The sequence below is a fragment of the Pelophylax lessonae genome, assembly GCF_965119305.1.
Source record: "Pelophylax lessonae genome assembly, chromosome: 2".
Lineage (NCBI taxonomy): Eukaryota > Metazoa > Chordata > Amphibia > Anura > Ranidae > Pelophylax > Pelophylax lessonae.
The window spans coordinates 22,503,618-22,520,258 of record NC_138769.1 but is presented as its reverse complement, the minus strand read 5'-3'; the positions used below and the strand labels follow the sequence as shown (position 1 = coordinate 22,520,258).

Genomic DNA, 16,641 nt, shown 5'->3' with positions numbered 1-16,641 from the left:
GGTTAAGCAGATCCCGGGTCTGTAAGGCAGAAGTGTTAACCCCTAAGCCTTTGTGATGTCCACCCTGCAATCTGTGAGAGGTACTGCAATCTTTTTGGAGGTTTCCTGTATCCCCAGCCCCCTCCCTTGAAAAATTGAATTCAGCAAAAAAACTACAAAAATACAAAAAGTGACTGACACGGAATGTATTTACCCCACCATACACCAAAGATTCTGCCCTGAGAGGGGATGTACGGAGGAGAGGTCAGCCTACTGAGAGTAGTAGCGCTATTTTTTTTTTTTGGATATGCTTCATATATACAAAATATAAAAGAATATACCTGTGACTTCCTGCCGGGTGTCGAGCCCCGCCTCCCCAGGGTGATGCTGTGAACTGTGTTTAGTTAGGTGGTCTGCGTGACCACGGCTGTGCGTCCGTCTCCTCCGCCTGATGCTGCTGGCTTTGCTGCTATCCTGCAATTGGCTTCCTATGGTCTCCTCTGCCAGCAGGTCCGATTCTGTGACACCGCAAGAAAAGAGGATTATTAAAATACACTGCTCAAAAAAATTAAAGAAACACTTCTTAATCAGAGTATAGCATCAAATCAATTAAACTCCTGGGATATTGCTCTGGTCAGTTAAGTAGCAGAGGGGTTGTTAATCAGTTTCAGCTGCTTTGGTGTTAATGAAATTAACAGTTGCCCTAGATGGGCAACAAATGAGATGACCTCCAAAACAGGAATAGATTTACAGGTGGAGGTCACTGACATTTATTTTCCTTACTCATCTTTTCTGACTGTTTTTAACTAGTTTTGCAATTGGCTAGGGTCCGTGTCACTATTGGTAGCATGGGGCGATACCTGGACCCTATAGTATAGAGGTTGCACAGGCAGTCCCAACTCCTCCAGGATGGCACATCAATACGTGAAATTGCCAGAAGGTTTGTTGGGTCTCCCAGCACAGTCTGAAAGAGTATGGAGGAGAGTCCAGTAGACAGGCAGTTACTCTAGAAGAGCTGGACAGGGCCGTAGAAGGTCCTTAACCCATCAGCAGGACCGGTATCTGTTCCTTTGTGCAAGGAGGAACAGGATGAGCTCTGCCAGGGCCCTACAAAATGACCTCTAGCAGGCCACTGGTGTGAAGGTCTCTGACCAAACAATCAGAAACAGACTTAATGAGGGTGGCCTGAGGGCCCGACGTCCTCTAGTGGGCCCTGTGCTCACTGCCCGGCACTGTGGAGCTCAATTGGCATTTGCCATTGAACACCAGAATTGGCAGGTCCGCCACTGGGGCCCTGTGCTTTTCACAGATGATAGCAGGTTCACCCTGAGCACATGTGACAGACCTGAAAGGGTCTGGGAAGCTGTGAAGAATGGTATTTTGACAGAACCGGCCCACTGTGTGCTTGCGTCAGTATACGGCTTCCTCCAGTCTTGAAAATAGATATCAGATATTATAGCCACCCTACATACAAGACTAGCTGACAAATAGCTTGTGTGAGATCTGAAACCGTTTATTGAACAAACTCACAGAGAATATATACCCCACCAGGTCAGGTGAGCCTGATTATATTATCATATCCAGATGAAATTGTATACACAAATATAATTAACATTACTAAGGAACAACCAACACACACCGTATTCTACTACTTCCCCGCTAGCAACTAATAGCTGAAAGTGATTTAATTCACCACTTAAGGACCAGGCCTATTTCTGACAAGTTAAAATCAGTATTTTTTTGCTAGAAAATTACTTGGAACCCCCAAACTATATATATATATATATATAATATATATATATAAATATATATATAATTTTTCCCATTTTATTTAATTCTCTTTATTTTTACCACCGTTAAAAAAAAAAAAAAAAATCTTAAATCACTTTTATTGCTGGTCACAAGCAATGTAGACATCCCTTGTGACAGTAATAGACAGTGACAGGTACTCTTTATGGAGAGATCAGGGGTCCCCTTCACTGCACTTAAAAGTATTCAAAATGCCGAAGTTGGTATTTTTGAATACTGCAAGTTTTTTAAAAAGCGGCGCTGTTAGCAGCCGAGTAAACCGGACGTGACGTCTTGACGTCACTTCCAGGTTACTACATCGGAGACCTGATCAAAGCTGAATCCGGCTTTGTTCGGGACTCCAACCAGCCGGCGGACGTGCTGGTTGCTCAAGTCTCCCGGTGCAACGGGAGACCCAGGCAGAGCCACGGAAGGTGGCGGGAGGGGGAACGTCGCTGGGATAATGGCCAAGCAGCTGCTGAGCCGCATCCGCTGTTATCTCCTGAAAGCCGACCGTAGGCTCTAAAAAAATGGTACCGGGTTGATGCCTGCAGCTGCAGACATAATCCCAGTACAACCACTTCTGCAAGCCGACGTACAGGTACGTCGGTATGCGGGAAGTGGTTAACATACTAATTACATTGGCACATAACCCAGTCTGGATGACTAAACTATTCAGCCCCTACATCAATGAATACAAAACCACACATTATTACAAACATAAATACATCCCACAAGGGTTTGCTAGCAGAGACAATAGGTGTTCCATTTAACAATTAACCAAGGCCTCCATATCCAAGCAATGCTTTGATTAATAAAGGAAAAGGAATTGGCAGCACTCCAGGTTGAGTCAAAATCCAGATTTATTGACTGGACATCCAAATATGACAATCGTGACAAGGTAGACGCGTTTCACACACTGACTGAGTGCTTAATCAGAGTAATGATTAAGCATAGTCAGTGTGTGAAACGCATCTACCTTGTCACGATTGTCATATTTGGATGTCCAGTCAATAAATCTGGATTTTGACTCAACCTGGAGTGCTGCCAATTCCTTTTCCTTTATCAAGTTTTCACGGAGGCAAGCCGGGGCATGCACTGGTGTGAGTCATCAGGCAATTACACCACCTTGAGCAGTGAGTTCTTGTCTCTTCAATGCTTTGATTAAATCAGGAAGATCAGACGGCATGGCAACGGTCTACAACAGGCTATATGCTTATACAATGTTCCATCATTCTGATACAGTGGAAGTAATGTATCAGATTTCTTCAGGGATATTGTGGGTAAATATTACTGTCCCATTTGAAGTAATCCAAACCATATTCTGAGTGTTGTAAAGGAAATTTGTACAACCTGTATATTATTGTATTCTATTTTGTATGTATTGCACACTGCATATTACTCATTGTGCACACGGCACTAATAATGTTTTCATTACGTTTGCATTCTTTCCAGTCCTGATTAGAATTAGCCTGCCTATGTTACGCCCCTTGTTACCATAAAAGTAGGATTGTAATATTAATGGGATACCTATGTAATCATGTGTATAAAAGCCTTCAATTGCTTTAAATTAAACAGAACAGTTATTTTGGAAAGATGCAGAGTGTATCTTTTTGTGTCTGTTCCCTACTGCAGTAGTCAGTGGTGTATTTTGGTTTTGTGCTGCCCTAGGCAAGACTAAAATTGGGCGCCCCCCCGCCCCCCCCTCCAAAGTAAATTTGCCCCACTCCTTCCTTTTTACCGGATGTGACTCCCTCCAAAATTGAAGTTAAGTCCCAGCATGAACCCCTGAGATCTCACGGGGGGGTGGGACAGAGAGAGAGAGGGGGGTGAGTGTGGGAGAGAGAGGGGGGGTGAGAGAAGTGGCCAATAGAGTCTCAGGTGGAGGGGGGTAGCTTTTTTGCTACCCCCCCCTGCAAAGTGCCGCCCTAGGCCTGGGCCTTGTTGGCCTAGGCCAAAATACAGCACTGGCAGTAGTTATTCATTTGGAACCACTAATCAATAGGAGGATAGGAGTTGCCCATCTATAAAATGTCCAGAACAGTGCCCATTAAGTAGTTGTCTATTTTCTCTAATAGACACAGGGTGACTTACGCATAAGAGGGACCTGGGAAGCTGAGACAGGGATTTCCCAACCTCTCTAAAATAAGCTGGGTTCCACAGGCTTCTGTCTCATCTCTCCCCTTTTCAGGAGGAGACTAAACACAGGAGGAGACCCCAGACGTGTTGACTTCATAGTTAGTTCGTAGTTCCAGTACCCCAATGCCCGTATCCACACAGTACCCCAAACGAAATTGCCCCAAACAGAGCATTACTCACCCAGCCAACCTCTGCCTATCTCATAGACAAATAGCTTGTATGAGATCTGAAACAGTTTATTGAACAAACTCGGAGAGAGTTGAGAGGGATTTCCCAAACCCTCTAAAAGGTAAGCTGGGTTCCACGCGCCCCCCAACCAAAGTGAATCCTGTCACAGTTAAGCTGCCTGTAACATCATTCAGCATGACCGGTTTAGTGATGGGTCAGTGATGGTCTGAGAAGGCATATCCATGGAGGGACGCACAGACCTCTACAGGCCAGACAATGGCACCCTGGCTGCCATTCCGTATTGAGACAAAAACCTTGGAACCATTGTCAGACCCTACGCTGGTGCAGTGGGTCTTGGGTTCCTCCTGGTGCATGAAAATGCCAGGCCTCACGTGGAGAGAGTTTGCAGCCAGTTCCTGGAGGATGAAGGAATTTATACCATTACATGGCCTCCACACTGGCCTGACCTAAATCCAATAGATCACCTCTGGGACATTATGTTTCGGTCCATCCGTCGCTGCCAGGTCCAACCTCAGTCTGTTTAGGAGCTCAGTGATGCCCTGGTCCAGACCTGGAAGGAAATACCCCAGGACACCATCCATCGTCTCATTAGAAGTATGCCCCCAACATTGTCAGGCATGCATACAAGCCCGTGGGGGCCATACAAACTACTGAGTACCATTCTGAGTTGCTGCAATGAAATTTCAGCAAAATGGACTCGCCTGCTGCATCATTTTTTCACTTTGATTTTTGGGGGTGTCTTTGAATTCAGCTCTCTGCAGGTGTATAATTTTCTTTTCCATTAAACGATGTGCAATTCTTTCCTTCCTAACACATTAGCCAGTCCATATAAGTATAGATATCCAACATGATATTTTTCCCCATTGAGATCTGATGTGTTTTCAAAAGTGTTCCTTTAATTTTTTTAAACAGCGCGTGTGTGTGTACAGTCAGGTCCATAAATATTGGGACATTGACACAATTCTAATCCTTTTGGCTCTATACACCACCACAATGGATTTGAAATGAAACAAACAAGATGTGCTTTAACTGCCGACTTTCAGCTTTAATTTGAGGGTATTAACATCCAAATCAGGTGAACGGTGTAGGAATTCCAACAGTTTGTATATGTGCCTCACACTTTTTAAGGGACCAAATGTAATGGGACAGATTAACAATCATAAATCAGGGGACAGCAAATTTACACTGTTATACAAGCTGTACACTCACTACTTTACATTGTAGCAAAGTGTCATTTCTTCAGGCCCCGTTCACACTGGGGCGACGCTACTTGCCGGGGCGACCTCACAGGTCGCGGCACGCAGCTCGCACCGCGACCTCGGAGCGGCCGGCACGGACTTCATAACATTGAAGTCTATGCAGGTCGCTCTGGGTCGCCCCAAAGAAGCTCCGGACCCTTTTTCTAAGTCGGAGCGACTTGTGTCGCTCCTATTAGAACGGGTCCACAGCTTCTCTATGGCAGGCGACCTACGGCGACCTGTCAAGCGACCAGGTCTCCTGACAGGTCGCCCCAGTGTGAATAGGGTCCCAGTGTTGTCACATGAAAAGATATAATAAAATATTTACAAAAATATGAGGGATGTACTTACTTTTGTGAGATACTATATATATATATATATATATATATACACATACACACATACACACACACACACGGGTATGTGTGTTTGAACTTTGGGGTTCACACCCTAATGCAGTGGTTCTCAACTCCGGTCCTCGGGACCCACCAACAGGCCAGGTTTGCAAGATAACTAAATTACATCACAGGTGATCCCATTTGCTGCTCTGTGATTGCAGTATTCTAGTCTGCATCTCCCCAAGGTAATACTTAAAATCTGGCCTGTTAGTGGGTCCCGAGGACCGGAATTGAGAACCACTGCCCTAATGCAATAGGCTATGCACACCTATACTCCACAAGCAGTGTTACTTTCACAAAGGTCCTTCTTTTCAGTATTTATTTTGCTCTTCCCTTAATTTCATCCGTACATTTTTTTTTATAGGTTACCTTTGAAGGAAAGTATTCTAGCAGAAGTCTAGTATACAGTGTGAAAGGTTTGACCCAGGGTCAGGATTTTGTCAAGATTTGCCTTAAAGCTGAACTCCAGGAATTCAGCCGCTCTGTAAAATGTTCTGGGATTACTAGGGGTTAAGTCCAACAAGGTGCATGTCACCGTGGATTTCTCAATTTGCATTTTTACTGAGCACCGGGAGTATAGCTATCACTATACTTCTGGCACGCCGATGTTGGGCCTTCTGTTCTCAGCTCCTGCAGTTGCCAAGTTGCATGCAGCCGCTGTGCCTACCCCTCCTTCCTCCTGCCCAATCACAGAGCGCTTTGTATTATGTGAAGGAAAAGGCTGTTGTGAATTACCAGCAGAGGGGGAGGGCTGGACAAAGAAGTTATGTGAGAAGACAGTGCCTCACCTATCAGAGTCCAGGGAAGTATAGCGATAGCTGTACTTCCAAGTGTTGACTTTTCCTGTGCTCTGCAGGTTCTTCCTAGCGCATGCATGGATTGCTTTAGCTCAGCTGAGAGAAGATGATGATGGATGTTTTGAGCAACCAGCGCTGCTGGATAAAATTTGCCCAGCTGGAGCATTTTTCCAGAGAGACCGGTGCAAGAAGATGTCCTTCTGTATTGGGTCAATCATTGCCAGCCAAGGCATTTACACAAAGTATAGAAGCCCCTTGTATGCGTGAAGCTACAGGGAGGGGAATGCTCCCCACCAAAGAAGATTGCCCCATTACAGGTGACATCTACCTGGTTGGCTCAGCCACATGGCTTCAGAAGAGCATCTGAGCAAGCCTGAGCTCATCTCTGGACCCTGGAAGGCACTGGTGATGTAGCCATCCCATGGTGCATCTGTGAGGCCCTGGCTCTGTCACCAGGGCCCCTACAGATCAGAATGCGGATTTCTATAGTAAGTAATTAGCCGAGTAAATATTTGACATTCAAATTGACTTTCAAATGTTTTGGAAGGTGTATGCAGAGCTGAATGCACCTAGGATTTTTAGTGTAAGAAGGGGATTTGCCCACTGCACCACTAAAAACCACCTTGATTTCTCTTTCTGCCTAGCTCATTCACTGACTTTTTGGAGGTTGAAAACTCATGTTCTTATCATGGCCCCAGATTTCAGTTGCGCCCCTCCAAAATCCACCTCTGACCCCTGTCCCTCACCCTGCTGACCTCTAGCCTCAGATCAGGAGACCCCTGTACACTGCCCTTGCTGACCCCTGTGCTCTGCTTACCCCTGAACAAAGCCCCGTTGAACCCCTGTCCTCCCCCCCCACTGACCCCATACACTGCCCTTCTGCCCCCCCCCCTGCTGACACCATACACTGCCCTTCTGCCCCCCCCCCTGCTGACACCATACACTGCCCTTCTGCCCCCCGCTGACACCATACACTGCCCTTGCTGACCCCTGATGTCCAAACTGCTAACCCCTGTACAAACCCCCGTTGAACCCCTGTCCCCCCCCACTGACCCCATACACTGCCCTTCTGACCCCTGCCCCCCCCGCTGACACCATACACTGCCCTTCTGGCCCCTGCTGCCCCCCTCCCCCTCGCTGACCCCATACACTGCCCTTCTGACCCCTGCCCCCCCGCTGACACCATACACTGCCCTTCTGGCCCCTGCTGCCCCCCTCCCCCTCGCTGACCACATACACTGCCCTTCTGAGCCCTGCCCCCCAGCCCCGCTGACACCATACACTGCCCTTCTGGCCCCTGCCGCCCCCCTCCCTGACACCATACACTGCCATTTTGACCCCTGTTGTCCTCCCTGCTGACCCCTGCTCACTGTCCTACAAAAGGAAAGGCCTCTGTACACTGTCCTACAAACTGCTGACCCTAGCCTCTGCCCTGCTGACCTCTCATCCTCTGCTCCCCTGACATATTTTACTGCATCCCCATATCAGACAGGCTAGATCTGGCCCTAGGTATTATTTAGCTGGACAAAATAAATAAAAACTTGTTCATCTCATCTGACCAATATATAGCATTCAGTCTCACAATAACTCTGATTGCATCTGAAACCACCACCATATACACTGTAATCCTCAAACAATTGGATTCAAACAGAAGCTAGAGCTAAATTTATTTAGAAGGCGTGGCCATGAGGTTAGTTGGGATAGTGTTAGGGACATGGGGGATCCTTTTCAGTTCCTCATCATCTTTCATCATGGTCCCAACTAATGTGAGGACATTTGTGACAAGTCCAGGTTAGTTGAAAGGAGCTTTCCTAGCCCTCAAGGCCCATTTAAAGCCCATTAAACACCCAACAGAATCCACCCTCATTTCTCCTACCTGTACCAGAGAATTTTTGTAAAGCAATATTCCAAATTTCTATCATTCCTAATGGCCCTCAAGGGTTGCAACTGCTTAACCACTTGCCGACCAGTCACGTTGACTGTACTGCGGCAAAGTGGTTCGTTATCGTCTGGCGACGTAGACCTACGTCACCAGACATTCTCCTCTCTCGGCGGCGCCGCAGGCTCGCTCCCGCTGTTTTCAGTCACAGCAGGAGTCGGGCCAGGGGAGGAGCGGCGGTGATCACCGCCGCTCTTCCCCGATCGTCGGGGATCTAGTGTGGAAATCCGCCCACTTGTGTAAACAAAGCGGGCGGATCTCCTAAGTGACAGGCAGGGTCAGATTGCAGGGTTCAGCATAGCTGAACCCTCGATCTGTCCCTGTGTCACACAATCCCCTCCTCCCACACATGTCATTAAGCACCAGGCATACATTAACCCCTCCCTCGCCAATAAAATTAACCCCTTCCCTGCCAGTGTCATTTTTACAGTAACAGTGCATATGTATAGCACTGATTACTGCAGTAATGTCACTGGTACCCCCAAAAGTGTCAAAAATGTCAGTCAAGGGTCCGATCTGTCCGCCGCAATGTCGCAGTCCCGCAAAAAAAATAAATAAATAAATAAATAAAAAAATCGCAGATCGCCACCATTACTCGTTAAAAAAAAAAAAAACACCAAAAATGACAGAAATCTTTCCCTTAGTTAGTAAACGCAATAACTTTTGACAAAACCAATCAAAATACGCTTATTGCAATTTTTTTTTACCAAAAATATGTAGCAGAAAACAAATTGGCCTAAAATGATAAAAAAAATTTGATTTTTACATTTTTTGGGGGGGGAAATTTCATATAAAAAAATGTGAAAAATATTGTTATTTTTTCAAAATTGTCTTTTTTTGTTTATAGCGCAAAAAATAAAAATCGCACAGGTGATCAAATACCACCAAAAGAAAGCTCTGTTTGTGGGGAAAAAAAGGACATAAATTTAATTTGGGTACAGCGTCGCACGACCGCGCAATTGTCCGTTAAAATAACGCAGTGCCGAATCACAAAATATGGCCTGGTCAGGAATGGGGTAAAACCTTCCGGTCATAAAGCAGTTAAAAAATACGCTCATTGAGAATTTTTTTGTCAAAGACATGTAGCTAAATACATTTTGGCCTAAATATATGACAAAAATTGAATATATTGGATATTTTTTAACTGTCAAAGTAGAAACATATTGTTATTTTTTCAAAATTGTCGCTTTTTTTAATTATTATCGCAAAAAATGAAAATCGCACAGGTGATCAAATACCACCAAAAGAAAGCTCTGTTTGTGGGAAAAAAAGGACGTAAATTTCGTTTGGGTACGGCGTTGCACAACCGCGCAATTGTCAGTTAAAGTCGCACAGCGCCGAATCGCAAAAAGTGGCCCAGGCGTAAGACAGCAAAATCCTTCGGTGGTAAAGTGGTTAAAGATCAGACTGTAATTTTACCTCCCTATGACGGACTTGCTATGATACGGCCCATGTAGTTTAGGTTGGTGTAGCGTTTAGGAAGAGAACTTACCCAACTGCTTAAAGTAATCCTCTAGACCACTCCAGGAATTTCTCTCAATGAAAGTCTTAACGAGACCCCATGGCTGTTTCCTGTACTTCACATCTGTGATCACACTGGAGACACAAAGACACGGGGAAATTAATATGGAGCCCACAGATTTATCCCAACCATATACATTGTAAAAGATCTCCGATACATAGGAAACGCCTACAGTACAAACGTTCCAGAGAGCCGTATGTTGGTTGTTAACTTCTGACAACCAACCCAAGAGTGATCAACCCAACTTCTGACAACCAACCCAAGAGTGATCAACCCAACTTCTGACAACCAACCCAAGAGTGATCAACCCAACTTCTGACAACCAACCCAAGAGTGATCAACCCAACTTCTGACAACCAACCCAAGAGTGATCAACCCAACTTCTGACAACCAACCCAAGAGTGATCAACCCAACTTCTGACAACCAACCCAAGAGTGATCAACCCAACTTCTGACAACCAACCCAAGAGTGATCAACCCAACTTCTGACAACCAACCCAAGAGTGATCAACCCAACTTCTGACAACCAACCCAAGAGTGATCAACCCAACTTCTGACAACCAACCCAAGAGTGATCAACCCAACTTCTGACAACCAACCCAAGAGTGATCAACCCAACTTCTGACAACCAACCCAAGAGTGATCAACCCAACTTCTGACAACCAACCCAAGAGTGATCAACCCAATTCTAGACTGGTGTACATAATAAGGTGGTCACTTGGCACAAATCTTTGCAAATTTGGCTAAGAATCGAGAAACATTTATTGAAGACCATGGTGATTGTCAGTTTTCTTCTGCGGAAGTTCTCCTCCTCCATGGCCACTTATAAGGGGGGGTGCCACCAGTCCTCTTGTACAGGGGCCTGGGATTACAGGGGGGCCCAGGCAGTATGGGGAATCAGATGTGGGCAGGACAGTGAGGATGATCTGCGTAGTGGGGGTGCAATTGCAGGAACGATGCCCTGTGTGTCTCCCCCTACAGCAGCTGAAAGCAGGCTGGAGGGAGAGGGGGAGAACAATACAATATATCTGGTGCAGAGGTGATTCACTATAGTAAAACAATAGAATGAAAAATCAAGTCCATATAATAATGTTCATTAATAGGCATAGAACGTACGATGTATAAATGGCGGCAGCTATCCTCAGATTCTAGCAGGCTCTAGAGAGGGGGAGAAACTGGCTTTCAGCTGCTGCAGGGGGAGACACACACAGGGCATTGTTCCTGTAAGTGCACCCCCCCCGCAGCACAGATCATCCTCCCTGTCCTGCCCACCTGATTCTCACTGCTGTGTACCCCACCCCAGCACTATGGGCTTCTGCTGGTACATGGGGGTGGGGGATGTTCAGGATGGAGAGCTAGGGAAGGGGCCGGTTAATATGTCATTTATTGGCCCCTTCCTTTTTCTGAATGAACACAGTGAGTGATCGGTAATGTGTTCATTTAGAAGTTAAGCATAGTCAACGGTGTTCACACACAGAACTTTATTTATTAAATCAAAATATTATCTTTTAGGAATTTTTTATGTTTTGTGTTCATCTGCTAAAAACTGATTTTAGTGTATTTTTAGTAAAAATATCAGTTTGATATTTTTAGGGGGGGGGGCTGTCAGGTTGGCTGTATGGGGGGCCCCTTGATTTTTAACAGCGATCCTATCCTCCTACATTCCCTCTAGGAAGTTAAATCTGACCTTCGGCCTTCCCTTCGGTCTCATAACTCTATTCGCAGCAAGTGCCTACTGATGTAACCCAACCAGGTGACACATTTCATTGAGAGACAAATAGTTACAAGCAGGGCGTTTTTTCAGCAGGAACACGGGGGAACGCAGTTCCGGCACCTCCAATGGGTCCTGGGTGGTCTACTGATGCTGACTGCTGGGAGATCTATTGTTGCTGGAGGGCATCTACTGTTTAGGGAGGGGTCTACTGTTGCTGGCTGCTAGAGAGGCTATTGATGCTGTCTACTGGGAGATCTTTTGCTGCTGCTGGGGGTCTGTTGCTGCTGGGGGGGGGGGGGGTCTATTGCTGCTGGCTGTGGGGGGTCTATTGTATTGCTTTTCTTGTTATCATAACCTCATTTCATACATTCCAATACAAAATTATACGTGGCTCTATATTCTCTAAAAGAGGCTGTACTGGAAGCTGGGTAGGGGGTGGAACCAAGGTTCAGTGCTCGGAGGTTGGAAGGGGTGGAACCAAGGGTTAGTGCTCGGAGGTGGGTAGGGGGCGGAGACACAAAGTAACTTAGAAGGGGGAGTTCCTGCACCTATTGTCTGAGAAAAAAAGCCCTGGTTACAAGTATCTGTCAAAGCTTTCATACAATTCTGCTCAGTTCTCACCGTAATCGGCACTTGTGTTTGGAGGTGCGGGATATACAGTATTTGTTCACAGTGTAGAAATAATCGTGATACGGGACGTCGTGTGTGACCACCTCGGTGTCCACGCTGTAGTACTGACCTTCCTGACTCTCCTTGTACAGGATCTGCAGGAACAGAACACAAGAGTTATTCATGGCTGCAAAAAAAAGTCGGAGATGCATTGGAAGTATTAATGGGCACAACGCGGTTCAAGTCAGATAAAAGGGAAAAACCTGCTGTGTTTTCATGCATTGGGGACTCCCGTCCAGAGTTGTATAAAGTACTCGAAACCCATACTTGAGTAAAAGTACAAGTGCTCGATCAAAAAGTGACTTGAGTAGAAGTGGAAGTGCTCGATCAAAAAGTGACTTGAGTAGAAGTACTAAAGTATTCAACATTTTTTGTACTTCAGTATTGCAAGTAGTTTTTTTTTAAAAATGTTGCTACTCAAGTACTGAAAGTAAAAGTACCAGTAGTTTTGAAAAAAAAAATTGCTACTCAAGTACTGAAAGTAAAAGTACAAGTACTGTGTTATGTAGTTATTAAAGAAAGAAGTCAAAAGTTTGAACGCCATATTGTTTTTTATTATTTCAAATGCAGCTTTTACTTATACATACAGTAGCTTTTATTTTCGTATGCGCTGATAATACACGTTTTGAGCTTCATGAAACCTGCCATCTACTGTTCTGGCAGTGGTTAATTTTTAGAATTGTAACGAGTAACTATGCAGCACAAAATAAAACTATTGGAGTAGAAGTATTGAAATCATTGAAAAAAATGTAGTGAAGTAAAAGTGGAAGTAGGAGAAAAAAACTTCTACTCTAGGAAAGTACAGATACCGCATTTCGGTACTTAAGTACAGTAGTGAAGTAGTTCTACTTAGTTACTATACATCTCTGCTCCCGTCACAGGATCTCCCAGCCAGTTCCTGGCTTTGATCCTTGGGGATGGGCAAGAAAGAGCTGTTCTATAGGAGAACGGTTTTACTTGTCCATCCAATTCTGAGATTTGCACGGCTCTGCTATATAGCACAGCCCTGTCTGGTAGGCAGGAGACCGGATTTTTCTCTGCTGCAAGCCTAGTAACTCTTAGGGCCCTTTCGCATTTTGCTTTTCAATCTGGCCCCAATCAGTTTTTCAGGCGGCCCTGATCGGATGCTTCATGTTCCCCTATGGAGCGGCGGATGTCAGTGGAGACATGTCCGCCGACACACGTTGCTATCCGATCCTGTCCATGAAATCCAGACAGATGGAAACCCTATTGGAGGATCGGATCAGACAGGATCGGATGAAAACGGACAGGCGGTCCATTTTCATCCGATCTCCCATAGAGGGAAGCGGGGATCTGACAGGTCTGTCTCTGCAAAGTAAGCGGAGACGGAGCTGTCATCCGCCTGCTCAGCGGGGATCAGCGGATCGATCCCTGCTGAGCATAACAGGGTCCACCGGGCAGAAAGCCCGTGTGAAAGGACTCTTACAGGTCAGGTCCCTACTCTACCCCAGCCTGTGACTGGAGATTAAAGCTGGCCAAAAGATGGATCGAATCTTGGCCGGTTCAGCAGGGACCAGCCAAGATTCATACAGTGTAAGGGCAGGCTGGTTGTACCGAAGTGGATCCATCAAAATCAATTTCAGTTCAACCAGCCTGTCTGATTTTTTTGCATGCAATCACTGCCGGCTGCCAGCATTGACCATTGTGTTCTGCCGGCGGGAAGGCTCCCCGCCACCAGAAGACAATAGTGCTGTGGGAGGGATTCCCCGTTCAACATTGATTGTGTTGTTGGGGAAATTATGTGATTTTCTATCCTGCAACCAAAAGAAAATTACATCATCCATGGCAGTGGTTCTCAACTCCGGTCCTCGGGACCCACTAACAGGCCAGATTTTAAGTATTACCTTGGGGAGATGAAGACTAGAATACTGCAATCACTGAGCAGCAAATGAGATCACCTGTGATGTAATTTAGTTATCTTGCAAACCTGTCCTGTTAGTGACTCCCGAGGACCGGAGTCGAGAACCACTGCTCTATGGCCTTCCTTAAAGCAGAGTTCCGGCCACAGAATCGTTTTTTTTTTTGTATATACTTCCCAAATAGTGATCCACCGCCCTTCATACACCCGCTAATCTGGTTTTACACAGTTTAATAAGTGATTTGCAATCATAAAATCTTACTTTAGAAATCGTTTGCTGAGCACCGCCATCTTTGTTGTGGTCACCCGAAGCCGCAGTATGAAAATGTATGCCCTGCTTCCTGGTTCTTGCTGGATGGGGCAGATGAATGCAGCGCGAAATCTGGTGCAAGCCCAGTACTATGCGATCGGCATAGTATGGGTTTCCATAGGGACGCCTATCATCGCGTCATTTCCTGTTTGCAAATAACGTGATGAGAGGAGCGGCCAGCCGCCTACGTCACTGCCCATTGCCTCCTGGGAGTGATGAGTAAGAGCTCCCAGGATGCACTGCAGGACAGGAAGTGACGGCGCGGGCCGCGGCCGCAGAGGGAGGAAGTGGAAGGAAAGGGGAGTATATTTTCTTCTGAAACAAGGTAAGTAAAAAAAACAAATCAGGAATATCCAATTGTTTTTCAGGTGACACTAAGGAAGCGGATAGCACAATTTTGCGGCCAGAACTCCGCTTAAACCTCAGGTTGAATGAAAGAAAATTGCATTATCTATGGCCTTCCCAGGTCGAATGAAAGAAAATTGCTTGGATTTCCCCATCAACAGAGTCGGTGTTGAAGGGGGAATCCCTCCTGCAGTGCTATTGTGTTGTGACAGCGGGTGGTTTCCCTGCCACCAGAATACGATAAAAACCCAACAGGCTGCCTGTATTGAAACCGGCCGAATTACGACCCACCTATGGCCAGTTTAAAAGGAGAAGCTGCAGACTGATGAGTTCATCCTTCTCTCTTCTCTCTCCTCCTACATGCATGCTCCTCTTTAGACATGAGCACTGTAGGACAACTGATTGGCTGCTAGTGCTGCTTCTCCCACTCCCGTATTACTTGCATCAAATGTAATCTCATAGAAACACATGAGCTTTAGGAGGAGATCTCCTCCTGCCTGCTGGCATAGTTGCCAACATTTTTAAAAAAATTCCAGGGCCATTACTTACCACACCCACTTCCCTGAAGCTCCGCCCACTCCGCATAATTAATCTCCGCCTACTGCTCATCAAATTATAGGGTCTACTCAATAAATATCTGGTATAATTAGGTTTTATCATAATTATTTACACCTTACACTTTATTTATATTTACATATTATATTTTTTTGTATGGTCATACCTGAGCACATTTGACACTTTATTCACATGTCATGTTACCAGATATTTTTGGGCACAAGATTGTTGTTTTCATCCTACCTACCTTCATGTCTGTGAATGTGCCTTTACTTTCCAGGTGTCCTTCTCTGCTCCGCTGTGGCACTGCCGGAAACGAGTGCCTTGGATTTAAAAAATGCGGCAGGCGGGGCCATTACGTAACTGCGCATGCGCTCGCCCTTGTACAAGCTTTCCTGAGCCCGCATGCGCAGTTACGATGTCGGCCCGCAACCATTTTTTTTTCTTACTGGCACCGGCTGCCCGTAACGGGCATTTACGGACAGCACGATTAATGGGCGCTTGCCGGGACAATGTAAATTACCCGGGACAGGCTCCTATTTGCCGGGACTGTCCCGGCAAAAACGGGACAGTTGGCAAGTATGTGCTGGTGATCCCTCTAGTGATGCCCCCAAGAGTTCTATGCAATGCCCCCCACTGCCTGGCCACAATGTACGCTCATTTTTCAGCACACAGAACAACTATCTGTTCCACTTTAAGGGAGAATGGAAGGATTCAGTAATCCTGTAACATGTAAGAACAGCCACCTTGGGAGTGCCACACTACACACGGTCATGTAAGAACAGCCACCTTGGGAGTGCCACACTACACACGGCCATGTAAGAACAGCCACCTTGGGAGTGCCACACTACATACGCTCATGTAAGAACAGCCACCTTGGGAGTGCCACACTACACACGGTCATGTAAGAACAGCCACCTTGGGAGTGCCACACTACACACGGTCATGTAAGAACAGTCACCTTGGGAGTGCCACACTACACATACTCATGTAAGAACAGCCACCTTGGGAGTGCCACACTACACACGCTCATGTAAGAACAGCCACCTTGGGAGTGCCACACTACACACGCTCATGTAAGAACAGCCACCTTGGGAGTGCCACACTACACACGGTCATGTAAGAACAGTCACCTTGGGAGTGCCACACTACACATACTCATGTAAGAACAGCCACCTTG

At 46.0% G+C, this 16,641-nt stretch overlaps 1 protein-coding gene across 1 annotated transcript in view; it reads right to left on the bottom strand.

Annotated features, from left to right (window-relative positions):
- The window catches only part of GRAMD1C (GRAM domain containing 1C), a 263,253-nt gene that overhangs the window by 11,309 nt on the left and 235,303 nt on the right, over window positions 1-16,641 (bottom strand). Inside the window, exons 12-14 of the mRNA XM_082245479.1 lie at window positions 12,325-12,467; window positions 9,960-10,063; window positions 321-497 (exon numbers count right to left, since the gene is read on the bottom strand). Of these exons, the coding sequence (XP_082101605.1) occupies window positions 321-497; window positions 9,960-10,063; window positions 12,325-12,467 (424 nt within the window). The remainder of the gene's footprint in view (window positions 1-320; window positions 498-9,959; window positions 10,064-12,324; window positions 12,468-16,641) is intronic.